The 26174-nt window shown below is 32.9% G+C and overlaps 4 protein-coding genes across 5 annotated transcripts; 2 read left to right on the forward strand and 2 right to left on the reverse strand.

Annotated features, from left to right (window-relative positions):
• Positions 1-1352: 1352 nt before the first annotated feature.
• Positions 1353-3471, reverse strand: LOC117221892 (leukocyte surface antigen CD53). The gene is made up of 5 exons (XM_033473187.2): positions 3244-3471; positions 2515-2685; positions 2336-2425; positions 2085-2204; positions 1353-1633 (listed from the first exon to the last, which is right to left on the reverse strand). The coding sequence occupies exons 1-5, from the start codon at positions 3430-3432 to the stop codon at positions 1568-1570; spliced, it is 636 nt and encodes a 211-aa protein (XP_033329078.2). The 5' UTR covers positions 3433-3471; the 3' UTR covers positions 1353-1567.
• Positions 3472-5759: 2288 nt separating this feature from the next.
• Positions 5760-14834, forward strand: svr (Carboxypeptidase D svr). Its single transcript, XM_033473208.2, has 15 exons — positions 5760-6358; positions 6445-6689; positions 6793-6948; positions 7024-7199; positions 7267-7414; positions 7520-7614; positions 9005-9513; positions 9597-10070; positions 10158-10429; positions 10901-11075; positions 11147-11526; positions 11602-11743; positions 11828-13310; positions 13392-13568; positions 13669-14834. The coding sequence occupies exons 1-15, from the start codon at positions 5900-5902 to the stop codon at positions 13806-13808; spliced, it is 5031 nt and encodes a 1676-aa protein (XP_033329099.2). The 5' UTR covers positions 5760-5899; the 3' UTR covers positions 13809-14834.
• A 502-nt stretch (positions 14835-15336) lies between these two features.
• Positions 15337-19948, forward strand: l(1)G0020 (RNA cytidine acetyltransferase l(1)G0020). The gene is made up of 17 exons (XM_033473189.2): positions 15337-15517; positions 15698-15961; positions 16044-16202; positions 16278-16514; positions 16591-16795; positions 16865-16986; positions 17093-17229; positions 17339-17623; positions 17695-17776; positions 17885-18001; positions 18095-18271; positions 18349-18496; positions 18567-18711; positions 18797-19008; positions 19092-19264; positions 19325-19573; positions 19643-19948. Exons 1-17 carry the CDS (start codon positions 15410-15412, stop codon positions 19871-19873), a joined length of 3051 nt encoding a protein of 1016 aa, XP_033329080.2. The 5' UTR covers positions 15337-15409; the 3' UTR covers positions 19874-19948.
• LOC117221894 (nuclear FMR1 interacting protein 1-like) lies at positions 19943-25947 on the reverse strand. Of its 2 annotated transcripts, none has more exons than XM_033473191.2 (6): positions 25216-25947; positions 24737-24928; positions 21017-21315; positions 20733-20962; positions 20468-20656; positions 19943-20400 (listed from the first exon to the last, which is right to left on the reverse strand). In XM_033473191.2, exons 1-6 carry the CDS (start codon positions 25627-25629, stop codon positions 20033-20035), a joined length of 1692 nt encoding a protein of 563 aa, XP_033329082.1. In that variant the 5' UTR covers positions 25630-25947; the 3' UTR covers positions 19943-20032. The 2 variants fall into 2 exon arrangements, with proteins under 2 accessions (XP_033329082.1, XP_033329081.1); XM_033473190.2 differs by having other exon boundaries at positions 25201-25946.
• Between the last annotated feature and the right edge of the window lie 227 nt (positions 25948-26174).

Here is a 26174-nt window from a genome sequence, read left to right on the forward strand (position 1 = left end):
CCATGCAAATCTTCCGCATTGGAGTTTGGATCACAGAGATGGTGTTGCAAAATGCTTTTTAAACGGGGTTGCAATCTAATAGAAAGTTGGAAAACTATGGTCTCGCTCGTTTCGACTGTGTCCACGTCGCTTTCGATGGGGTAAAGAATTATTCCGATGAGAAATCATGATCGACCAACACAATTAACCCTTTCCCTGTCGCGGAGATTGCTAAATCGTTTATGTTGCACAGTCCTACAGCGTGCAAATGATTAATCATTATTGATAATAATAACAATTATTTTATTAATATAATATAATATATAATTATTATTAATATATAATATAATAATATATAATTATTATTAATATATAATATAATAATATATAATTATTATTAATATTAATATAATAATTATTTTAATAATAATTACAATACTTTTCACTCGGTTCATCTCAAATTAGCTCTTACAAGGGACGTTTCACTTTTCGGTCACCGTCGTTGCAAAGATGCACCGAAGAGAAATTAATTTTTATTCGCTAATTTTACGAAAATAAATATTCGCCTGAGCTATTGATCTATCAGAAACGCATAAAATCACAGTATGTACATCTTTAACGAGAAAAAAATCAATGTGATTCTAGTCGATAGACATTATTTTCAACGATCAAAAGCGGCGAGGGCATCGTCGTAGATTAGGACGATCGATCGATCGATTTAGTACAGAGGAACGCGAATGCACACGCAAGTGGACAGGCGGATCTTATATGTATGTATATGTACACATGTATATGTATACAAGGGAACGATTAATTTGCGGGGAATTCGTGGACGAGCAGGTGCAAGCACAGGTACTCAGGGTATCTGGGCGACTAGGAGAGATAAAGACAGATCTGTATCGCGTTCAACGAGTTATTATTAACGATGTCAATACATTTTTGTCGTCTCGCAACGAACGAATTGGGAGTACGTCATGTTGTCGGGACTCTGCCCTCTCACCCCCCCCCGAACCCCACCCACTCTATATTCATCGATTTCACGAAAAAAATGCAAAAAAAGCCAAAGAAAGGACTCGTTTCGGGAACACTTTCGAGGACAACGGAGCACCGATGGCCAGAGAGATAATTTTTTATAGATGTATTTTTTTCTCCCGCGGCGTTCACGACGATCCACGGATCGTCCGCGATCGTCGCGGAAGCTCTCGAAAGAGTTTTAAGCAAAAAAACAAGAAAGAAAAAGTATGAAAACAAAAAGGAAACGAAAGCAGGAGAAACGAGATCGTGAAAGAAATACGTGGAACTCTTTAAATCGCCGCCATGACAGGCGCACACCGTGTCGCCACCCAACCAGCATGTCCAATAAACTTACAATATTACTATCATAAGTACAATATATTAAGTGTTTTCAGAAAATATATGATCTATATATGATAATAAAAACGGGAAAACGTTTCATCGGGCAGTTTCTTATTCTCTCTTCTCGATCCTCGCGCGTATCGATCCTTCGCCCTCGGCCTCTATAATTGTTACATTGCGATTATAGAGTTGTTCTGCTTCATTATTATTCGCCGAACAAGTAGGATGATTTTCATCTGTTGGATCGGCGTTCCTTCAATCGGCACAGGATGCAGAGGGCGAATGAGAAATTCATTACCTGAAAGACAATGATTAATCGTCGCTCGGATTATTGTTTGTTCGGGAAGAACGATAGTAAAATTGTGAAAAACCACGGATTATATCCTTCGTCCTTATAGCGAGCTTTTTAATTCGTCTTCTCTTTCGCTTTCTTTCAATAATTCGTGAGTAAAATAATATAAATATAAACCGAACGCAGTGTTAAATAATTCTCATCGACTCACCAGGATCAGAAAAATCAGCAGAGCTGTTATGCTTATAATATATAAAATAATAAAATTAAATAATAACATATAAAACAATATAAATATAAACCGAACTCAGTGTTAAATAATTTTCATCGACTCACCAGGATCAGAAAAATCAGCAGAGCTGTTTTATAATATATAAAATAATAAAATTAAATAGTAATATATAAAACAATATAAATATAAACCGAACGCAGTGTTAAATAATTTTCATCGACTCACCAGGATCAAAAAAACCAGCAGAGCCGTTATGCTTATGGCATGAACGTGCGACTTCAGCAAAAGCGCAGCGTTCCGAAGACAGCCGACCTTGAACGCTACGGCTTCCGTCATGCTTAAACACTGAAAGCATTAATATGAAATCGCGTTTAAAAGGAATCTGATTAACGAGGTTGCAGACATCTGCACTCGTTCACAAAAAATCCATAAATCCGCCAAGCCAAAGACAGACGACACTGAATAAAATTAATTACTTGTTCAATGGCTTTGGCGCAACAGCTCTTAGGGATACTGATCTGATAATTGGCCCAGTCGTTCGAGGACTTGATCCCGCAGCACTTCAACTGAAATACAAATTTCGATTAACATTTGGAGCGTACGATGCGGCAGGAACAACGTAAGACGAAAGAATCATTTTAATACGGTCTCTCACGTATCTGTGGGTGCTGTCCCAAGACCTTCTGTTCGACGACAAGGAATCGTAATTTTTCATGGCGGTGATCATGTCTGCCTGTACGTTCTTCAGAATTTCTTCGAAGATCCAAAAGCTCGATATAGCGGTCACGAAAATGATGCAGAGAAAGCACAAGCATAGAATCGCGTACTGGAAATAGAATAACGTTCTATACTAATTATTACAGGTTGATTAGTTACACGTTACTTTCCGATTTCTGAGGTAGTATAGTAAATTCTCCTTAATTGACGATTAGCTTGGATACAGAAATGGACAATTTGGGGAGAGGAGATACGATTATTCGAGTCTCACGGTTGTTACCGCGATTAGATTATTATTATATTATATTATATTATATTATATTATATTATATTATATTATATTATATTATATTATATTATATTATATTATATTATATTATATTATATTATATTATATTATATTATATTATATTATATTATATTATATTATATTATATTATATTATATTATATTAGATTAGATTAGATTAGATTATTATATTTATCGATTACCAACAACTACGAAAACGAGCCGCAAAGCTCGAATAGTCGTATCTCCTTTTCTCAAATTGTCCAATTAGGGAGAATTGACTGTATAAGTAATCGAAATTTTAAAGAAAATATTAATTAATCACTGGTCGGTAACGTGTTAAAATATTTTTGTTCAACGACAGTATAGTCGAACTAACAGTCTTCAGGTACATCTTTCGTTTTCGAACAAGACTAATTATCCCAAGTAATGATGTGAGGGAGCCAACGAGACCGACGAATAGTAAAGCGACCAGGAAAATCCGATGTCCAATCAATCGGGACATTATCCTTTCGTCGGTGAGGGTCCACACCGACATTACCACGCCGACTATGCCTGCAAGCTTCATTTATTGTAAGAAAAGTTAAACAAACGTTCCGAGTACTAGTTGTTTCTTAACCTTTTAGGCACGACGCGCCACTATAGCGGTATTCGCGGATGTCATCTTTCAGAACGACACGCCACTATAGTGGCTTTCGCGGATGTCATCTCTCTGGACGACGCGCCACTATAGTGGCTTGCTCTAGTAGCTCACTCGCTCATCGTTTGGACCAAATAATCGTCTTCATATGCATTGTTTCACACTTCTTTTGTCTTCGCATCGATTTACTACAGTCTACAGGGTGTCCCAAAAATGTCTCGCAATCCGGAAATGACGGGTTCCTCGGATCATTTGAAGCAGCTTCTTCCTTTACAAAAATGTTCTCCGAGGCACTGTTAACGAGTTATTAACGAAAAACAGTGACCAATAAGAATCGAGTACGGCTGACGCGAGGCGGCCCAGCCAACCAGCGCGCGAAGCCTAGTTCCGCTCATTGGCACGATCGCCTCGCGCCAGCCGAGCTCGCCTCTCATTGGTCACTGTTTTTCGTTAATAACTCGTTAATGGTGCCTCGGAGAAAATTTTTGTAAAGGAAGAAGCTGCTTCAAATGATCCGAGGAACCCGCCACTTTCGAATTGCGAGACATTTTTGGGACACCCTGTATATACAGACAGAATATACAGTATCAGACTCTGTACAGTACATATCAGACTCTGCCGTCCAGAGAAATAGCCTCGCGCAGAATTCAGCCGTACCTAAAAGGTTAATTCATTCTCTGTAATTAGATGTTTCTTCTCGGAAAGCTGAAAGTTTTTATTTCTCCCGTGTCAAAGTTATTGCGGATCGATGAGATAAAAATATAGTCGATAGCGCCATTCTTTAGGTATCCTTGTAAGTTGTTTATTTAATGATCACTCACGAAGGTCATTGCATTGATCGATAAGAAAACGTTTCTAATGCAGACTTGGTAGAAACGGTCGTGAGGAAAATGGTGGAAACGTATTCCGAGGAAATGTGAAACTTTCTCGGTGGAAGCAGTGGCATTGCTGTCGGTTGCGTCATCGTCTTCCGTTTCTGGTTCATCCTCGCTTTTGCCGTCCCCGTGGTGTCTGGCACCGGTGAAAAATTTGTTCCAGTTCATGTGTCTCCCAGCGGTCTGAACTTCGTCGAGAAAAATAAATGAACAAAGGCGGATGAATAATATAAAAATTCGTCTTCTATAGGTACATACATTTATTCACTCCTTTCCTTGTCCAAGAAAATATATCGAACTATGGCTATAAAGACAATATGTCTTCGATAGATTAATTATTCGAACGTTACTCCGCATCTGAAGTTTCATTCGTTATTTTTACTAAAACATTTGTAGAATGATAAACTGGAGACTGTTCAAAAGGTTGTCTAACAAAAGAAATTGTCAGTGACATTAAACAGCAGGAAATAATGAATTTATTAATCGTCGATCACGATTCGTCGAAGTCAAGCGCAACGTCTTCCGTCTTGCAATCTGTATTTGCCATGCGAAACAGTTTTTGGTGACATTTGCGAATATGGAAATTACAAAATAGCAGAGTTTCCGTCAGGTGGCGCCCCTTGCGGCGAAGTCTCGAAACTCCGTTCGGCGTCCGTACAGCGCCAACTAGTCGGTGGCAAAACGCTGAAACTGTTAACCAAAATCGAACGCTGGTAATTTGGGTAGCAGTTTCAGCATTCTGCCGCGATGCTAATTAACGTTGTACGGGCTCCGAATGTAGTTTCAGTTCTCTACACAAGAGGCGCTGAATATGTTCGGGAATCCCAGATTTTTTTTTAAAATCACAAAATGTTCGGGAATCCTTAGGAACTGGGAATCCCGAATACCTCGGGATCTCGTTCCGCTCAATATTTTCCCGTATCGTACCGACCATCGGGACTCGAGAATTTTTCTGATCCCACACACTTCTAATATTTCGTAATTCGTTTATAATACTAGTTTGTATTTAAAATTCTATTTAACTGCTTTGAAAATACGGAACATTATTAGAATTGCAAATATCGCTTATGTATCAGGGATGTAGTATCATCTGTGACAAACTGTGGGCGTTAGAAAAAGTGGAGAAAGTTATCAGGGCATGTAAAGTACACGTAAAGTACATGAATGCACCGTGTACATAATGATAATATTACGTACACGTACTGTAGATACAAATTATACGCACTGCATCGTGAATCACTTGTAAGCGTTAAATAATTTTTGTTGTACAGAATGAAGAAGATAACACACACGCGTACAGCATCTCGTTAATTGTACATCCCCTACCCTACTCTACCTACCCCCCTCTACCTACTCTACTCTACCCACGCTCATATGTACTGGCGGACTTGCGGACGTCATCAGTATATCAGTATGCTATGTATATCGACGTTGTATGTATGTATATAATCGGCTGTGTAGGATGTCTTGCTGAGATTTGAACAGTTCTATTCCATTGTTCTGCCAATATTCATTCCAATATGTTACGGACAGGTGCTATCTATTATGTTGTGCTATTTATTTGCTCATTAATTGGGGTTATAAATGGTTATGCGATTAATCCTGAAGAGAAGTCGGATGGAGACTTCATTACTCCTCACTACACACATTACGAGGAACTTAAGAAGTTGTTCAATACCTTGTCCGAGAAGTATCCTAATTTGGCGAGAGTGTTCTCCATAGGGAAGTCCGTGGAAGGCAGAGATCTGTTGGTTCTCGAAATCTCCGAGAATGTCAACCAACGAAAGTTGGGTGAGCCAATGGTAAAATATGTTGCCAATATGCACGGTGATGAAGCTGTCGGCAGAGAATTGTTGGTTTATCTTGCTCAATATCTCCTGCACAATTATGGAAAAGATGAGCGAATTACGAAGTTGGTGAACAACACCGATATCTTCCTTATGCCATCTATGAATCCTGATGGCTTTGAAAAATCAGAGGTAACATTTAAATCTTACTATGTACAGTTTATCTAAATTAATTGTATTTGGTAACATGTATGGATTAAATTTACGTCTTGCGTTAGGAAGGGAAATGTGACTCGAAGAAAGATTTCTCAGGACGCGAGAATGCAAATCATATCGATTTGAATCGAGACTTTCCAGACCAGTTCGATAGGAGAACCAGTCAACTACAAAATGGTGGTAACATACTGGATGGACGTCAGAATGAAACAATAGCTGTGATGACATGGATAGCTAAGGAACCTTTTGTGTTGTCCGGAAATCTTCATGGAGGGGCTGTCGTAGCCAGTTATCCATATGATTCTGGGTAACAATATAAAATCATATTTAGTCTTATGTATCGAATGCCATTCCAGGTCGATTTCAGTATTGCATTGCAGCAGTTATTTAATCAAAATACTTGTTCTCAGAATTTCAAGAACCTGTTGTATCGAAAGTAAAAGTCCAGATGACGAACTGTTCAAATATTTAGCCCATGTGTATGCAGATAATCACCCACAAATGCATACAGGCAATGCTTGTCGTCCAGACAATTTTGCAGGTGGTGTTACCAATGGAGCTTATTGGTATATATTGTTTATTACTATTTATAAGAGAACTATTATTTATTCAAGAAATTAACTAAATTTCATATGCTTTAGGTACGAAGTGATCGGTGGTATGCAAGATTTCAATTATGCTGGTTCTAATGCATTTGAGATCACATTTGAACTTAGTTGTTGTAAATATCCACATGCTTCAACGATGCCAGAATATTGGATGTTAAATAAGGAGTCTCTTATAAAGTATTTTGAACAAGCACATATCGGAGTAAAAGGTTCGAAAATACTAATGAAATGTGGTCAATTACCAGTTATGAAATATACCTTAGCTATTCGTTTTAGGGCTTGTACGAGATACTGATGGTCAACTGTTAGAAGCAGCTAATATCATTGTAGAAGGAATTGACCATAATATTTCGACAACAAATCGTGGAGAATACTGGCGTCTATTACTGCCCGGGACTTACTTAATTCATGCAGAGTCATGGGGGTAAGTAACTTTGAATAACAAACATAAAATTAACATATCATTAAGCCGCTGCCTAATAGAATAAAATATTTCGCAATGTTACATTCCTCTTTTTCTCTATTGTAGATATCAACCAAGTAAAACAGTAAGAGTTACAGTAAACTCAGGTGAACCAACTATTGTCAATTTTACTTTGAAACAGGATTCCTTTGATGATCAAGGTAATCAAGACATAGATTATCCTCGTATGTTACCACTTTTAAATCAATATTCTCCACTGTATAAACTAATACGCTCTTATGAAGACATCGACTACTAATTAATTTTTATGCAGCTTACGATATAAGTTCTTTGTGTTACATAAACTTTTTTAAATTATTTTCTCATGTAACTTGATTCTCTTATCCATTTCTTACAAATAGAAATGGTTACTTTGATGTATTACTTTCTTACCATTCATTTTTTATCCATCATCATTCTTCTTGGTTCATTATGTTCGTTCATTATGTGTTTTTATTTCTTTATTTTACAGCACCAATACGATAAAATAGCCACTCAACATCATTTGATACCCTCTGAAATATCCATGCATTTTATTATAGTCTATATTTTACAAGCATACAAAATATACACACAAGGTATGGAGAAATAATGTGTACAAAAATAATTAATTACAAAATATTAGGGGTACAAATAATTGAGAAGAGTCTCTTTCTTTAGTATTTACATTTGTTACAATTTTTATTTGAAACAAGATGTAGGAGTATGAATTTCATAAAAATTTAGTACATTCTTATGTACCGAATTTACATATTGCTAAAGAATTTAACATGTCTTTTTCAATGCTAAGTAACTACCAATTTTTAAGCCATAGATTACTTACTATCAAACACATTGTGAACTGTGATCTATTTTTTATTTGAACGCTCTCTTGTGTCATTTTTACATTGACAAACACTTAAAAATACTAATATATATATTTTTTTATAAATATGTTTTTACACATTTAATTAATTGAATCTTCACATTAGTAAGATTTTAAACATATCCACATACTCCACAATGTTAATAAAAAGACATACGTTACTTATTTCTATGTTATTTTTTTTTTATTTTTTAAAGTACAATGATTTTTTAGTGCACGATACATTATAATAAACATTTATTATGAAATTTCAATAATTATGTTGAAAGAATGTAAAACAGTGAGCGATGTTTAAGATTGTATTTGTAATTAGATGTATAGTACACCATGTTTTAACTAAATGTATATCTGGAATTAAAAATAAAATATTATATTTGCCTCAGAAAAAAAAAGAGTTAGATTCTTTTAAATATTTTCCAACCTTCTCCTATAATTTGTTATCATTCGCTTGACACAATTCATTGATGTACATTTTATTGCTTTCACCTTTATTAAGGTTTTATTTTCTCTGTACCTTGTGTTAAAATGCATTTTTGATCAATCTCTCTGTTCATTTATCTACTCTAATTTATTTGACTTTTCTATTGTTTTACATGAAAAAAACCATTAAATACAAGTTTAATTTAGTCTTATTATTGATATTCATAAATTCTTTTTTTTATAATAATGTATTTGTTTCCGAATAGGCAAATTAAGTTCATCTAAAGTTGAAAAAATAGTAAGACCTATAGATGAATATGGATTCTTACACGATACCAAATTTAAGCATCACAATTATGTAAAAATGGAAAAATATTTGAAGGATTTAAACGGAAATTACCCCAATATTACAAGACTCTATAGTATAGGAAAATCAGTCAAGGGACGTAAATTATATGTGATGGAAATAACAGAAAATCCTGGGAAACATAGTCCAAATAAACCAGAAGTGAAATATATAGGAAATATGCATGGAAACGAAGTTGTTGGCAGAGAAATTTTATTGTTGTTATTAAGATACCTCTGCGAAAATTATGAAAGTAATGAAAGAGTTACAAAAATACTAAAAAATGTCAGATTACATGTAATGCCAAGTATGAATCCAGATGGATATGAAATTTCTCAAGAAGGAGACGTGTCTGGAGGGCATGGAAGATCAAATGCTAGGGGTGTTGACCTTAACAGAAACTTTCCTGATCAGTATGGAATAAATGAAGTACGAATAATAATCTATTAGTAAAACATTTGCTATTATTGTTATTTGTCAGAATCTTTACTTTTGCACAATTTATGTTACAGTTAAATGGTAAACAAGAACCTGAAACAAAAGCGGTAATGAATTGGATCGCAGAAATTCCATTCGTACTTTCTGCTAATTTTCATGGGGGAACATTGGTAGCAAATTATCCATACGATAATACGCCACAGTATGCACCTAATGTTCCAAATGTGAGTCCAGATGATGCTGTCTTCAAAGCATTAGCACTAGCATACTCAAACGCTCATCCCCGTATGCACCTTGGTGAACCTTGTCCACCGCTTCCAAATGAACAACTTAATATGCCAAGTTTGCTCGAGGAACAATTCCCAGATGGAATAACTAATGGAGCTGCCTGGTACTCCGTGAGTGGAGGAATGCAGGACTACAATTACCTTCACAGCAATGATTTTGAGATTACGTTAGAAGTTGGGTGCACAAAGTTCCCAAATAGTACTGAATTGCCAACATTTTGGTTGCAAAATAGGGAACCTCTATTACGTCTTATTGAAATGGTACATGATTCACAATAATACAGTCCAATACTACTATTATCCGCGTTTATATTATATTAGAATAATTATGATTACTACGATTTACAGTCTCGAAAAGGTGTACACGGCATAGTACGTTCATCAATCGGCACCCCTATACCTCATGCCAAAATATCTGTGGATGGAATTAAACATGATATCCACGCAGCCGAAGGTGGTGATTATTGGCGGCTTTTGGTTCCAGGAAAATACAATATTACAGTTAGTGCAGTAGGATATGAACCACAGACGCAGAGCGTAATTGTACCCGAGGGAGATAATATGGGTGAAGGAGAAACGACATTGGACTTCTCATTAATGCGTGATGATCCTCAGCATTGGTATAATTATATGCAGCCTTTTCTCATAATCATGAAATGAGGGAATATCTTAACATTTACAAACGTTAAAATTTTCAGAATAAGATCATAAGAAATTTGCAGATCATATTTAATAAGGAATAATAAGAATTTCGTTTTATGAAGAAATTTAAGCTCCAAGTAACATTAAGTAAATACTTCAATATCTCATGAAACATGTGCTGGATTTAAAGTACTAGATCAGAACATTAACAAATATAATATAACATTTTCGTGCAATTAGTAAATTGTTTCCTGTTGATTGGATTTTAAGTCCTATTTTCAAGTATTGAGAACGATATCGTGTTGTTTACTAGAAATTCATGTTTTTAAACATTAAATATGAAATTTCGAATTTTAAACATTTTTTATTTGATATGTATACATGTTGTCACGTATCAGCATTCATAAAATATAATAAGTTTAAGTAACAATTATAAACTCCTGTTTCAGGTCATCTGCATATGATTTCGGTTTAATAGCAAATTTACAGAATGTATACTTAAAAAATGCAGAATTAAATGCCCGGTTCAGTGAATTAGAAAGTCATCAACCAAACACTGCCGAATTTGAAGCTGGAAGTTCATTAATTAACATGGCTATTCATTCGTTAAAAATTACCCACGATGTAAGTATCTCTTTATGAAAATGAGATGTATTACGACTACATCGAATATTTCATTTTCAATACGTTTGTAGATGGGAGCACCGGAAGAAAACAAATTTCACATCGGTTTAATTGGGGGACTATTTGCTTCCCAACCAGTGGGTAGAGAAATTCTACTACGTTTAGCTACGCATATTCTTATGGGAAATCAAATTGGAGATCCTCCTATACAGCGGATATTAAATAATTCTGTTCTACATATTATCCCCGGTGTAGATCCAGGTTTTGATAATATAGTTGATAATCAAGAATGCAATCCCATAGTGAAAGGCGAAGTTGGCGAGGAAATCTTGCACAAACGCACCACAACTTCTGATCAGATAAATTCAGTTAGCAGCGCATTTAAGAAAATGATAACTAATGAAGAATATGATGTGATCATTATATTAGGAAGTGGAGCGCGTAAAGTTAGGTAAGAAAACACTGAAACCCCCGATTCACTAGATGAATTAACAAAACAGCTTACACTTTCATACCATTATTGTAGTTATACAGACAATAAATTGCATGTGTATAAAACGCTCGCCGAAAATTATGAACATTCAATGCACAAAAGGACGTGTAATATTCTTAATAGCGAAGTTAAAGAAGTGCAAGATTATATTCAGAATGAATATAATATTCCTGTAGTAAGTAATAGATGTGAATGATGTCAGTCCTTACGATTGTAATTTGCCTTTGTATAATTTTACTCTAATCTAAAATATTTTCAGATGAGTATCAACATGGATTGTTGCAAGTATCCACCCGCCGCATCTATTCCAATTACTTGGCGAGAAAATTTACTGCCTCTGATGCAACTTGTTCATAGCTTATCAACTGGTGTTCGGGCAATGGTAACGGATGTTAATAATGTTCCTTTGAGAGAAGCTGTAGTTAAAAACGGAATGATGCAATATGAAGTTTCGAAGAATATGGCTTACTTTAAGACTATTCTACTTCCTGGTGAATATACGTTCGTATTCACCTGTGAAGGATACGTGGAGCAATCTGTAAACGTTCATGTGGAGAATGAAAATATAATCGATCTTACTGTTAAGCTGATAAAAAGTAATACAGACTTGGAGAAATATGAAGAAGATAATGAAGATTCTGAGCCAAATGCTTTGAACAAAGCTTTAACTGAGCTAAATGATAAGTATTCACAATTGTCTATTTTGCACACTATGGGAAGATCGGAAAAGGGTATTCGCATAATGTATTTAGAGATTGGTGCTGAAAATAATTACAAACGAATAGGCCGTCCGTCAATTGCATTTGTAGCTGGTGTTACTAATGGCATACAGGTGACGTCCAAAGTCTTGCTACATTTCGCTACATATCTCTTGGACCATTATAGAAAAAATACTACTGTTACAAATTACTTAGATAAGTACACAATATATATTGTCCCAGATTTCACTCAAAGTCCTAATAAGAACCTATCGTGCTCTTCCCTTGTCGTTGATAATCTACAATTTCCTATTAAAACAAAGCTTTCTAGCGAAGCAAGTATAGTAATTAATTGGTTCAAGAAAGTTAATCCAATGCTAGCAATCAATTTAAATATTGGTGCCCAACATATCGAAATTCCCTTTGCGAGAAAATATGGTAAAACACCGGAACACGTGTATGAAACTGATGATGATGCTGTACTACAAGATTTAGTAACTAGCTACATAAAACACAATGTTCATATGAATTCAAACAATTCAATCTGTGATCATGGGTTAAATACAAATATTAATGGCGTTATTCATGCTGGAAATGGAATTGGTGGGAAGAGAGAACATTCCTTAGTGGATTATATTTACTTAAATACTAGTACTTTGATGATAGATGCATACATTACATGTTGTGCTACAGATGATTCAAGAAACGTATTTGAAGATAATAAAGATAGTTTCTTGGCTATGGTAGATAAGCTGAACAATGGAGTGAAGGGATTTGTTCTTACAAAGAATAACGAACCAGTGGAGAATGCTATTTTATCATGCAATAATTCTGTACACCATGTTAAAAGTGGAATAAATGGAGCCTACTGGCTTCTACTTCAACCTGGAACTCATGTTATAACCGCCAAAGCAAATGGTTACATTCCACAGACTAAAGTTTTCGTTACAACAGATATACATAGTATTTCAAATTTAATATTTAAATTAAGATATAACGACAAGTTCCTAGGAATGCCCAGAATTGTCTTCATTATACTTATAAGTAAGATATTAAATATTAATATATATATAAAGTAAATTTAATTTTCTTGAAGAATAATTATTCAAAATTGCTTTCCCTTAGGTACTATATGCTTTGGAATTATTACTTGTGCTGTGTTCTTGTATGCAAACTGTACATCTTCTGAACAGTCACATAAAAATAATCGAAGCGGATACGCATTCAGTTTACTTAAAGACGGAACAAGCTTTTTTGATGATGATGAGAAAGAAATTGAAATATTTAGAAGGCCAGCAAATGGTAAGTATTACTGCTTCGGAAAAATGTTATCTACACCATAATAAAATTGCATTGTTTGATGTTGGGTGTATTTATCATTCTCTGTATTCTATTTTTATAGGACATATGCAAACGAATGAAGTAACAAAACCGTATTTTGATGATGACAATATATCTAGTTCTGATGATGCCAGTGATTTAGAATTTATTGCACCAGGTCAAGTTCAATGGGAAGACAAAACACCAACAGAAAATAGATAGTATCCTCTGCAAATAAGATTTTAAATTTTAAATAATTTTAGCGTTTACAAGAAAAAATCAATTGCCTTCCGTTATCACATTTACTAGTTGTACTGACTTATTTGAGATATATGTATGTGACAAAATGTCAATAACGTAGAGTTGAAGTGATGATACTATAGTGATGCAAATTGTAGTGCAGCTATTTTTAAGAAAATCGAAGTGTAGATCTTCGATTTATTTCAGTGAATACAGCTTTTAAAAGGAAATTATTTATAAAAAATTTAGACATAACGAAATATAAGATGAAAGGCAGATAACAAAGGAAAATGTTCTTTTTATTTACAGAAAATGTACTTAAAGCGTTGTGAAAGTTATGAAGAATATATATATATATATATATAGTTTAAATATGTATGTATTACAAAATTGAAATGAATTTTATTACACGACAAAGAAGATAGATATGTTTTAAAAATGTAATTAATATTTTTATATATGATACAGAATTAATATTTCATATGCGATAATGCAATATACATTCCAGAATGTTTTGTATGTTATTTATATGCAATTTAAATGCATTTAGTATCATAAATTATTATAAACTTTCAATTTGTAAAACGTATTGTTTATGAATAGCTGTTATCTTTAGACCGATCATAATGAATATACATATCGTATCTATCTATTCTTAAATTCATATAATATTTTGATGAATATTTTATTAAAATCTTTTAATATATTTGTGGATACCTTTACTAATTATTACTTAGTACCATTCTCTGTTTCAATAAAATATATTGTTTGTAATAACGTATATGTAAATCAAACAGAACTCATTCACGATGAGTACCTAAAAAATTGATATCTTATATTAAATAAACAAGCCAATGTTAAGAAACATTAAATTTTATTCAAGAATATATAATCTGTGATTAAGATATCATTTACAAATATATGTATATGTGTTCGAATAATAACAAATTTATAATTTCACTGTGACAACAAATCTGATGTTTTCAATAAAAAGAATGTGGAAAAGAATTATTTATTATTATACAACTGTAAAAAAGAATTATATTACACTTTCTATATTTATTATTTGTACTGTTTATACAATAAAATGTCTGGACATGAGACATTTTAGTTCTTGTTCTTTTACCAGTTGCGTAGGTCAAAACATATTAAGCAGAGTTTATTACAGTAAAAATTACAATTTCAATGAATCAAAAGTGGTGAGTTTTTTTTAAGTAAAATTTTCATTCATCTCACTATTAATTTAGAATTTAAGTTGCAATGGACTATAACAGTATCATTTACAGCATTTATTCATTGTAAGTAGAATTAAAAATGAAAGTAAAAGAATAATAATAATAATAAAAGAACTAAAAATTGTATTATAAACGAATGATGCTAGGTGTTGCTAGGCAATATGTATATATGCATACAGGAAGTTCCATACACATACGATCATTTTCATTTGTTCCGACAAATGAAAATGATCGTATGTGTATGGAACTTCCTGTATGCATATATACATATTGCCTAGCGATGCCCAGCATCATTTGTATACGCGGCGTGCGTGTTATTAAGGTTAGATAGAAAAATTCATTTTAAACATGGTTCTTAAAAAGATGGATAATCGTATTCGAGTTTTACTCGAAAATGGTGTTGCGACTGGACACCGAACGATGTTTATCGTTATTGGAGAAAAAGCAAGAGACCAAGTAAGTAAAAGTCTCTGAAGTAAAATTTTCATTCATCTCACTATCAATTTAGAATTTAAGTTGCAATGGGCTATAATAGTATCATTTGCAGCATTTATTCATTGTAAGTAGAATTAAAAATGAAGATAAAAGAATAATAATAATTAACAATAAAAGAACTAAAAATTGTATTATAAACAGGTTGTTTTACTTCATCATATGTTATCGAAAAGCATCATAAGAGCTAGACCATCTGTTCTTTGGTGTTACAAAAAGGAATTGGGGTTCAGTAATCACAGAAAGAAGAAAATGAAGTCCTTACAAAGAAAAGTTAGATCTGGGAAGTTGGATGTTAACGAGGATGATCCATTCGAATCATTCGTTGTATCCACTAATATACGTTATTGCTACTATAATGAAACTCATAAGATATTAGGAAATACTTATGGCATGTGTGTTTTACAAGTAAGGCTACGTTTCATATTCTTCTGTACCTTATATTTATTTTATTTACTTATTTACTTATTATCTGATTGATATTGTTTAGGACTTTGAAGCAATTACACCAAATTTGTTAGCACGTACTATCGAAACTGTAGAAGGAGGAGGTATTATCATATTCCTTCTACAGTCTGTAAATTCACTGAAGCAGCTGTACACAATAAATATGGATGTACATCAAAGGTTCCGCACAGAAGCACATCGAGTATGTTATATACATTTATCTTATTAAGTGAAAAGTTACTTTATGTAATTAATTCATTATTTCAATCTATTGCAGGATATTGTAGGTCGCTTTAATGAAAGGTTCCTCCTATCTTTAGCATCATGTAAAAGATGCCTAGTTGTCGATGATCAATTAAATGTATTACCTTTATCATCGCACAATTTGAAAATTGAAGCTGTCCAAAAATTGACTACTTCTGGAGAACATGTAGAATTGGATGCACTAAAAGAAAATTTAAAAGACACACAACCCATTTCTTCTCTTGTTAATTGTTGCAAAACAATTGATCAGGTTTGTTAAATTAAATTAAAAGCAACTACTAAATGCTTATATTTAATAAATGACATGGTTGAAATAAATCTTTCAGGCTAAAGCACTTCTTAAATTCATTGAATGTATATCAGAGAAAACATTAAGATCTACTGTTTCTTTAACTGCTGCTAGAGGACGTGGAAAATCTGCAGCATTGGGTTTAGCTATTGCTGGTGCCATAACATTTGGTTATTCAAACATTTATATTTCTAGTCCAAGTCCGGAGAATTTAAATACCCTATTTCAATTCATTTTTAAAGGTAAATTATTATACAATTAGAGCAATGTGTCAGATTTACCTGTGTATTAAATGTTTCTATCAATTTTAGGCTTTGATGCACTTGGATATCAAGAACATCTTGATTATGGACTAGTACAATCAACAAACCCTGAATTTAATAAAGCTACTGTCCGTGTAAATGTTTTCCGGGACCACAGACAAACAGTTCAGGTACAGTCGTCATGTATACTACATTTTGGTATAGATAGAAGATTAATATAATAGATTAGATGATATAATTTTACAAAGGATATTAAAAGAATATAATTTTTTCCAGTACATTCATCCAACTGATGCGCATAAATTAGCTCAAGCTGAACTACTTGTAATTGATGAGGCTGCTGCAATACCTCTCCCTTATGTGAAAGCTATGCTTGGTCCTTATTTAGTATTTCTTGCGTCAACTATCAATGGGTATACACATTATTTCCTTTATAAATTAATTTCTATATTATTGTCATAGAATATACTATTATGTTTATATTCACGTTGCACGATTTAATACACAATTTTCTCTGGACAGATACGAGGGCACAGGTAGATCGTTGTCACTGAAATTATTGCATCAATTACGTAGCCAAACGGTTGGTTCTAATAAGCATGAAAAACTTGATAAGGAGCAGAACGAAAAAACCGTCATTGGTAGACAACTTCATGAACTTACACTCGAAGAATCTATCCGTTACAAACCAGGCGACTCAGTCGAGCAATGGCTATGTGATTTATTATGCTTAAATGCTAACACAAATACACCAATATTATCTGGATGTCCACCTCCCGATTTGTGTCAGTTATATTATATAAACAGGTATTTATATAGGTACTTATAGGAATAGATATTTTTTTTCAATGTTTTAATATGTTATGTTTTTTTTCTAGAGATTCTCTATTTTCATACCACAAAGCATCCGAATTATTTTTACAAAGACTGGTGGCCCTCTACGTCGCTTCTCATTACAAAGTAAATATCACTCTAACAATTCTTATCGAATATAATTGAACAACATAGAATTCGCACTTTTGTTCATATATAAAATTCAAAAAATATTTAATACGAAAATTTTTTTAGAATAGTCCGAATGACTTGCAAATGATGTCTGATGCTCCAGCGCATCATCTGTTTTGTCTTCTGGGTCCAGTTGACTCGAATAAGAAAATGTTGCCAGAGATATTAGTAGTAATTCAAGTAAGCGTATGAAATGTAATAAATTATGATTCGTTGAATATATTTAAGTAACTCAATTACTTAATGTAGTTCCAATGTTTCTGTAATATATAGATTTGCTTAGAAGGTGAAGTGAGTAAGAGCACCATAAACGATGGGCTCGTGCGGGGGCACAGGGCAGCCGGTGATCTTATACCTTGGACTATAGCGCAACAATATCAAGATCAAGATTTTCCTTCATTAGCGGGTGCGCGTATCGTTCGCATCGCGACACATCCGGATTATCATGGGGTAAATTAATTTGTCATTTGTGTACTTTAATTGTGTAAAATGCTGACAAATTAATTTATAATTAATAATTGCTGTAGATGGGATATGGCAGTCGTGCATTAGAATTACTGAAGCAATACTATGAAATGAAAATACTTAATATCAATGAAAAATCTCCGAAAACGCCAACTATAGAAATCTCTAAAGTGCAAGATGAAGAAGTTAGTTTACTTGACGAGAGAATTGGTAAATATATCCATTATATTTAAAATACAATTTTGTGAGAATTTATCATTATCATAGTTGTCAATTTCAGAACCTCGAGCCTCCTTGCCGCCTCTACTTTTGAAGCTAAGTGAAAGACCTCCAGAAAGTCTGGATTATTTAGGTGTGTCTTTCGGTGTTACTGAACAGTTATTGAAATTTTGGAAACGGGCTAGTTTCGTGCCTGTTTACCTAAGGTTCGTATTTGTACCAATAACATTTTCTTCTAAAACATGTGCAATAGAGATAGATGCGTAATTTTGTGTCCCGCTTTCGTTTTAGGCAAACTGCGAACGATATTACAGGCGAGCATTCTTGCATAATGTTGTATAAACTCAGTTCCGAACAGGAGGAGGATGTTAGGTGGTTGCAAGATTATTGGAACGATTTTCGACGACGATTTATTACACTACTGTCTTTCTCATTTAATTCATACCAATCTTCATTGGCATTGAGCATACTAATGAATAAAACATTCTCTGCGGACATCACTAGTTAGTCTACCTTTAACAATACATTATTTTTTACTTCGTCAGATTATACTGTTATTTTCAAATGTAATTAATTATTTGTTTAGCCTTGAAGAAAGAAGCATTGGATGTACACTTTACTTCATATGATTTAAAACGTTTAGCTATGTATAGTAATAACATGGCAGACTATCATTTGATAATGGATCTGTTACCACCACTAGCTCGTTTATACTTTTTAAATATGATGGGCGATACTCATTTATCAACAGTACAATCGGTAATATTTAATTAAAATTTCATGTTGCTTATAGTATAAAAATAATACCTTTATTTTCAGGCTATATTATTAGGATTGGGCTTACAACATAAAACTGTTGATAAATTGGCGGAAGAATTGAATTTACCAGCTTCACAATTGCTTGGTCTGTTCAATCGAATTATACGTAAATGTATACAGTATTTAAATGGTATATCCGAGAACTATATTGAAAATACTATGATGAGGAAGGAACTTAATGCTGAGAATGTACAACTTAATCCAGTAATTGGGAAAAGCTTACACGATGAATTGGAAACTGCGGCTAAGGTATAGTAATCTTTTTACCAATTATTATACAATTATTTCTTATATAACATGTTTTATTACGTCCTTCAGCAATTGAAAGCAAAACAAAGAACTGAATTGGAAAAATTGAAAAGGGAAAATTTAGATCAATATGCCATTAAAGGTTCAGAAGTTGATTGGAAAGACGCTCTTTCTGGAAAAAAGAGCAAAAGTCTCATTTCAATAAAAAGTAGTGAAAAAAGAATATCTGAAGATGACAATGTCTTAGAACTCCAAAAGAAGCAGTCTAAAAAAAGAAAACGACATTCGTTTAAAACTTGACTGGTGTAAAGTATTTTACTTTTATTGTAAATAATATATATTAATATATGTAAATAAATAATATATAAATTATTATATCTTGAACTTTTTATTTTCCTTTTAATTAAGAAAGAATACAAAGTCGAGGTAGATCAGTGTTCATTAAATATTAATTTACCATTAATCAAAAAAATTATTATCTACTATATATTTTATACATTGGCAGATTAAATTCCTTTCATGTTGGATCGATCGCGAAAGCAATCTTTCTAACAGTTGCGAGGTGTATGGTTGTTTTTTCTCTACAATTCTTCTCTGTTCTGTATCTTTTGAATACTGATTTAATTTGTTTCTTTCTTTATGTTTATGTTGTGAAATTGTGGTGTCCTTCGTATTTGAACTTTCTTGAGATGTTATATTTGAACATTGCTCTACATCTTTATTTTCTTTTACATTGTTAACAATTTCACTTATATTTTGTACCTCATCCTTTTCAATATCATCTTCAACTTTTGCTCTTTTAATTGGTACTTCTTCGGGTGGCTCACCTAAGAATATTTGTAATGTATAGTGACAAATATCTATTAAAAATTGTTAACTGATGTTTATACTCACTACCATCAGATGCACTCCCATAATCTGCTACCAAAGTAGATAGAGAAGAGGCAGTAATAACCGGCTCAATTAAGAGAACTGGTGTTCCTTCTTCATCGGAAATAAAATTAACACTCTTGTCACATTCATCATCCACAATTCTGTGATCAAATTCATCTTCCTCTTGCAACTCTGTTTTTCGTAAACTTACTGAAACGTTTTTACATACGTAAAAATATATATGAATGAAAAACAGAAACGATAAATGCAATTATTAAATATTTACATGTCCCAGGAAATTCTTTTAAACCTCTGTATAATTTTTCCTCTTGCACATTATCGCACCACATTTGTGTGGTTGTTCTTGGCATTTTTCGTTTCCTGTTTTGAAACCGTAATGATTTCTGCTTTTTTTGTTGCGTAAAATTTGCCTTCTGTTTAATTATTTCTCCTCTTTGTACTTTCTCTATTTCTTCTGCTTTTCGCAGTTCTATATTAGCTTTTGTAGGATACTTTCTGTAATGCTATTTATTAAAATCTGCAAAAATTTCACTTTGTGATACAACTTACTTTTTTCTTTCTGTTATCCATTTATCAATATCTTCCGGACTAGTTAAATTTTTCATCCTATCATATAAACCACTATTGTGCTGCATGGTGATGTGTTTCTCAACAAGCAATGGATGAGCAGAAAAGGTACACCCAGCAATACCACAAACTCTATGTTGTTTTTTATGTTCAACAAGATCATCTTCCGATGAAAAATCTCTGTCACATAATTCACAATAATATGACTCACATTCTTCTGAACTGGTATAATTTTCGTCTCTCTGATCGTACGGCTCTTCATCGCTTGGATAAAGATGAGCCTAAAAATGGTAACTTCGAATATTCTTATACATTACGTACACCGAGTTTCAATGCAAAAATACTTCTTAATATGTGACCATTAACACTGAATACTCCATTAATTTTTAACAATCTCTGTTGCATACCTTTATTCCTTATAATTTTGTAATATTTATCGATGTTGTAGAACTTATTATTTACAACTATTAAGGAATAATACGCTTTCAAGTCACAAAAACTTCCAAATATGGATAAGTTAATATAATATTAATACACGAAGAACTTCTTTACAAAAACAAATAAAATTTGCTTCTTCCCAAAATCAAAACATGTTTTCTTGTTCGTGGAGTTGTAGAAGTATTTTTTCAAAGTTGCATAAATATAAATGACATTTGTAATACAAAAAAGAATGTACGTATATGTGTATATACATGAAACGATTACTTGTGCTGTTATGTGACACACTTCATCATATGTTACACATTTATATGTTTTCCAGGGTATTCAGAAATTCAGCCTTCAAGTTGAGAGAACTGATACAAACGCAGATTTTCCATCTACTTTCTTGAACACTGATACTCGGTTCAATTTTCCTATCGTTGATGAAAGCTTTCTTATATCCAACACAACGTATGGTATATATTACAATTTGATACAAATATGAAATGTGAAACGGAAGACATAATTGAAAATATAGTTGACCTTAAAATACATATTGAATTCTAAATGTAAATTATTTTGGAAAAACCTAATACATCTAATAATGCACATTGAATAAAATTTACTTATTGCATATAGTACTGATTAAATCTACTATCTGTTCATGTTGCACTGTGCCATAAAATGTATCTAATCGATACAAGTTTAAATAACAGTATACATCTTGCATAAATGGTTCTTTGTTAGGTCAAATCCAAAGAGATCATTTTCATATTTCAGAACGATTATTCGACGCCATGTGTTTAATTGCTGTTTCTTAAATGGATCACAGAGTAATCGGGGACACCAGATTTAGAACTTATAGAAATACGATTTATTCTTACAATACGCATATCTTAATTACAAAATGCTTGTTATCCTGAAGTTCTTTTATGGAAGTCATATATTGTTGAAATTAATAAAAAGTACTCAATACTAGGACATATACTAACAAACAATTACAGAAATTGTCATATTTGAATACAGAGCCACAAGCTATGTAGAAAAAGCATTTACTTTTGAATATGTCAAACAAATCTTGCTTTTAAATTGCTACATGATACATTCTGTAAAATATACCAACAAATGATTTTGAAAATTTGTGTTCGACAAAGTTTACAATAGGAAATATTATAGCTCGCAGCACTGTATACTGGTCAAAGAACATAACAAGAGTTTTACAAGATAAAGCTTCTAAAGACCAGTTCCTAATGTATATAATGAAGAACAAATTATAAACATCTAATACTACTATTCATGAAACTATGTGAAATAAGAAATATACAAAATTTTACATTTCTAAGCGTATACCAATGAGTTAAGAGGACACAAACAATTTCAGTTTTCCTTTCTTATATAGTGTGACAAAGAAATGATAGAATGTCGGTTATTCAAATGTTAATTAAAGTCTATTCTTTCAAACTAATCCATTATGATAGTTTAATTGGCATGCACTTATATTATAAATGCTAATAGAAGAAAGAGATAAACAAAACTTATATTGCAATGTAATGATATTTTACAAATGACAGAAAGCGGATAATACAAAATTCGTGTTTTGACAATTGAAAGAAATGATACAAATATCTCCAAAGAGCAGTATTATCAACATACTGCACAAAAGTAAGAAATAATCGAATCGTTCTGAAGTTTGAAAACAGAATACTTGTGTATGTAATTTCAAATGTTCAATTCTTTATAGGAGGAGTAGCCTGAAGCTTTAAGACTGTGCCTGTTCGCTGGAAGGCTGGTTCTCCTCCGTTAGCTCCGTTTGTTCTGATTGCTCAGTCGCATTCTCAGTTTTCTGAACACCCTCGGATTCAACCGTATTCTTATCATCAGTTTTTTGACCACCCTGTAATCAAAGCAATTTGTCAACTATGATGGTACAGTGTTAGATTAATTTACATAGTGCCGATTAAATATACTGGTGCAAAGAATACTTATTATAATAAGTACCAATTACATAACTTACGGAAGCTACAATATTAATAACGATAAAAATCTTATTTCATTGAGAATATTTAACTCAAAATATATAATAATAATTTAAATAAAGAGATAACATATGCAAAGTTCTGCAATGTGTCCGAATATGTTGACAAACTCAAAAATTGTAAAGAATAGATTATTAAAAACTTAGTTATTTAATGATTTCTATGGTTTACTTACTTAATTAAGTATAACATAATTCCTAGCTTTGTGTCAATAATTTTATGAAAATAAAATCTTGTACAAGAAATTACTGTTGATAATAGAATATTTTTGAGTTTAAAAAAATATTTTCTAATACTTACTGTAAATGGCTAAAAGGAATAGAGAGGTTGTATTACTGTGCCTATGATACACCAAATACAGTCCTTAATCAATATGTTAATATAAACAAGCAATAGAGAAATTTAAGGAGAAGATATTAATTATGCAATAAATTTGTTTAATTATATTTTACTTGTTTGTACAGGGTGGTCTATTTTATTTAGTAAAATTAAATGCATATTATATTAGTAACAATGGCTGTACAATGTAAACAAATAAATGTCAAATATTTATTAGAAGCAATAGAATGCAATATCATAACTTTATATCAATATTATTGATTCAATGAACCAACAATTGGCATTTAATAAAAGTTTCTAGGTATATAATAAGGAATTGTAATACAGTAAGGAACAGAAGTGTCTATACAATAAAAATCCAAAGATAAAAAGAAATATGTTTCCTAAAGTTACATTAATACACAGGATATTTAACTACATGTTTCTGCAAGATAATACACCATCGCAATTGAATGATTTTGTTTCCAAATTTTGATTAATCCAAAATTTCTCTAATCCATCAACTGTGGCAAGAATAACTTACATGAGAAACCAAAACTGAAGTAATTATTATAAAACTAAACACTTAGCAACTACAACAAAAGATTGTTTGATTTACATTTTGCATTTACAAACACTATTGCTCCTTGCTGTGTACATTAATCATTCTTTTATGCAAATATAAGACTGCAGATGTATTATTTTTTAATTGTAGTATGTCAAAGTATGATCATAAATTATTTTTATGAACATTCGCTAACTTTTGTTAGACATACTTTTCAATTAATATCTTTTCCAAAGTATACCAGAAATCATATTCTTTCTTATTAGTGTGAAAAAAGAACACAGTTTATTCATGGAACTGTTAGTTCAAGAGAAGAAAGCATTAACGTATGCTTTGTCTGTGGAAATTTAATGAAAACGGTACCTGTTCAGGATGTTTCGCGAGATAATCATTTTTAGCTTCTCTGATCATCCTTGTGACCTTGTTCCTTAAATCCTTGAATTCTTCCCATTCTTTTGCATCTTTATTCTTTTTTGATTTTGCATACAGTTTATTTTTCTTTTGTATTTCACTACGAATCTCATCGGTCATCCATGGCTTCTTCAGCTCTAATTCCTAAATAATATCTTCTCATCAAAATATACACTTAAACAATTTTAAATTCCAATCGCTTCGATAAATTAGATTTTAAAATATTTTTCATTAAATATCAATTTCAATAGACAAATAATGAATTCATATTTTCATTATCACTAAAATGTGATTCGTTCATAATATTCGAAATTCCATTCGCTAATATTACTAACCGATACAAGTAAAATAAATACACTAAAACTACAACTTAAATGCCATAAATACAATATATAATTTCAAAAAATCATACTTACTTCTAACTTGCTTACTTTTTTCATATTATTCAATGCTTTGCCTTTAGCATTCCCATTTCCTATGGAGAAGCGTGGTCTCATATGTGGTAAAATTTGGGGTGGCAATCCTCTTCTCGACCAGGGCCTCATCGGTGGACCTCTGGGCCCAGCAGCTCGTAGACCCATTGGGGGAACCATTGGAGCCATACCTCTCACTCGAGGACCAAACAATGGCATAGGTCCGCTAGGTCTGCTTACACCACCTGGTCTCGGTGGAGGCGGTAGTCTCTGTCTCATGGGACCGAAAACCGGACTCATGGGTGGCGGTGGCATTCTTGGAGGTAAACCGGGAGGTGGAAGCCTACCGCCAAACCTGGGAGGCGGAGGAGGTCGTATGCCAGCTGGAGGCACTCTAGGTCCTAGCAGAGGTCCCCGATTCAGCGGACTCATTATTATCTTTTGGATTGGCCCTACGGAACCACGTCTCTATCTCTGTACGATCAACGCTTAACGTGTCGCCAAGTCCGAGAAGCGTCCGACACAAGGTTAATAAATTCAACTTCACACACTGTTTAGACACGAAATATCTCTTCCGAAACTAGATCGACCGTTGTATTACCTCCGTGGTAGCCAATTTTTAGTGAGAAACAAATCGCGGCGTTGATTGTTGACGTAGATATCGTGAAATCATTACGAATTTCTACAGTTCAATGCGTGCAACACCGCAAACAGCACCGAATTTCGTGATAGAGTCATTGGAGTCGTAAACCAGAGGGCTGCAACTCTATAGGTGATTTTCGGGGCACTGTTTTAACTGCCACCTATTGTCCATTACGTACATCTACGAACTAAAATCTCCATATGACGATTTAGAAGCGGTAATTCAATTTCTGGATTCTAGAACCAGAACGTGATGCAGATATCTCTTAGAAATTAAGGCAAAAATCGATGATGCCGAAGCCATGGAATCCAAGCAGTTTTATGCCACAGGATAA

Source organism: Megalopta genalis, chromosome 4 (genome assembly GCF_051020955.1).
Source record: "Megalopta genalis isolate 19385.01 chromosome 4, iyMegGena1_principal, whole genome shotgun sequence".
NCBI classification, from domain to species: domain Eukaryota; kingdom Metazoa; phylum Arthropoda; class Insecta; order Hymenoptera; family Halictidae; genus Megalopta; species Megalopta genalis.

Coding starts and splice junctions, on each gene's coding strand:
- LOC117221892 (XM_033473187.2), bottom strand. CDS start 3,432: ATGAAGCTTGCAGGCATAGTCGGCGTGGTAATGTCGGTGTGGACCCTC. Junction 2,686..3,243: donor GAAAGATGTACCTGAAGACT/GTTAGTTCGACT, acceptor TTCTATTTCCAG/TACGCGATTCTATGCTTGTG. Junction 2,426..2,514: donor GGGACAGCACCCACAGATAC/GTGAGAGACCGT, acceptor TTTGTATTTCAG/TTGAAGTGCTGCGGGATCAA.
- LOC117221894 (XM_033473190.2), bottom strand. CDS start 25,629: ATGAGTCCGCTGAATCGGGGACCTCTGCTAGGACCTAGAGTGCCTCCA. Junction 24,929..25,200: donor AAAAAGTAAGCAAGTTAGAA/GTAAGTATGATT, acceptor GATATTATTTAG/GAATTAGAGCTGAAGAAGCC. Junction 21,316..24,736: donor TCGCGAAACATCCTGAACAG/GTACCGTTTTCA, acceptor TACCATTTTTAG/GCTCATCTTTATCCAAGCGA.
- svr (XM_033473208.2), top strand. CDS start 5,900: ATGTTACGGACAGGTGCTATCTATTATGTTGTGCTATTTATTTGCTCA. Junction 6,359..6,444: donor ATGGCTTTGAAAAATCAGAG/GTAACATTTAAA, acceptor GTCTTGCGTTAG/GAAGGGAAATGTGACTCGAA. Junction 11,527..11,601: donor AGTGGAGCGCGTAAAGTTAG/GTAAGAAAACAC, acceptor CCATTATTGTAG/TTATACAGACAATAAATTGC.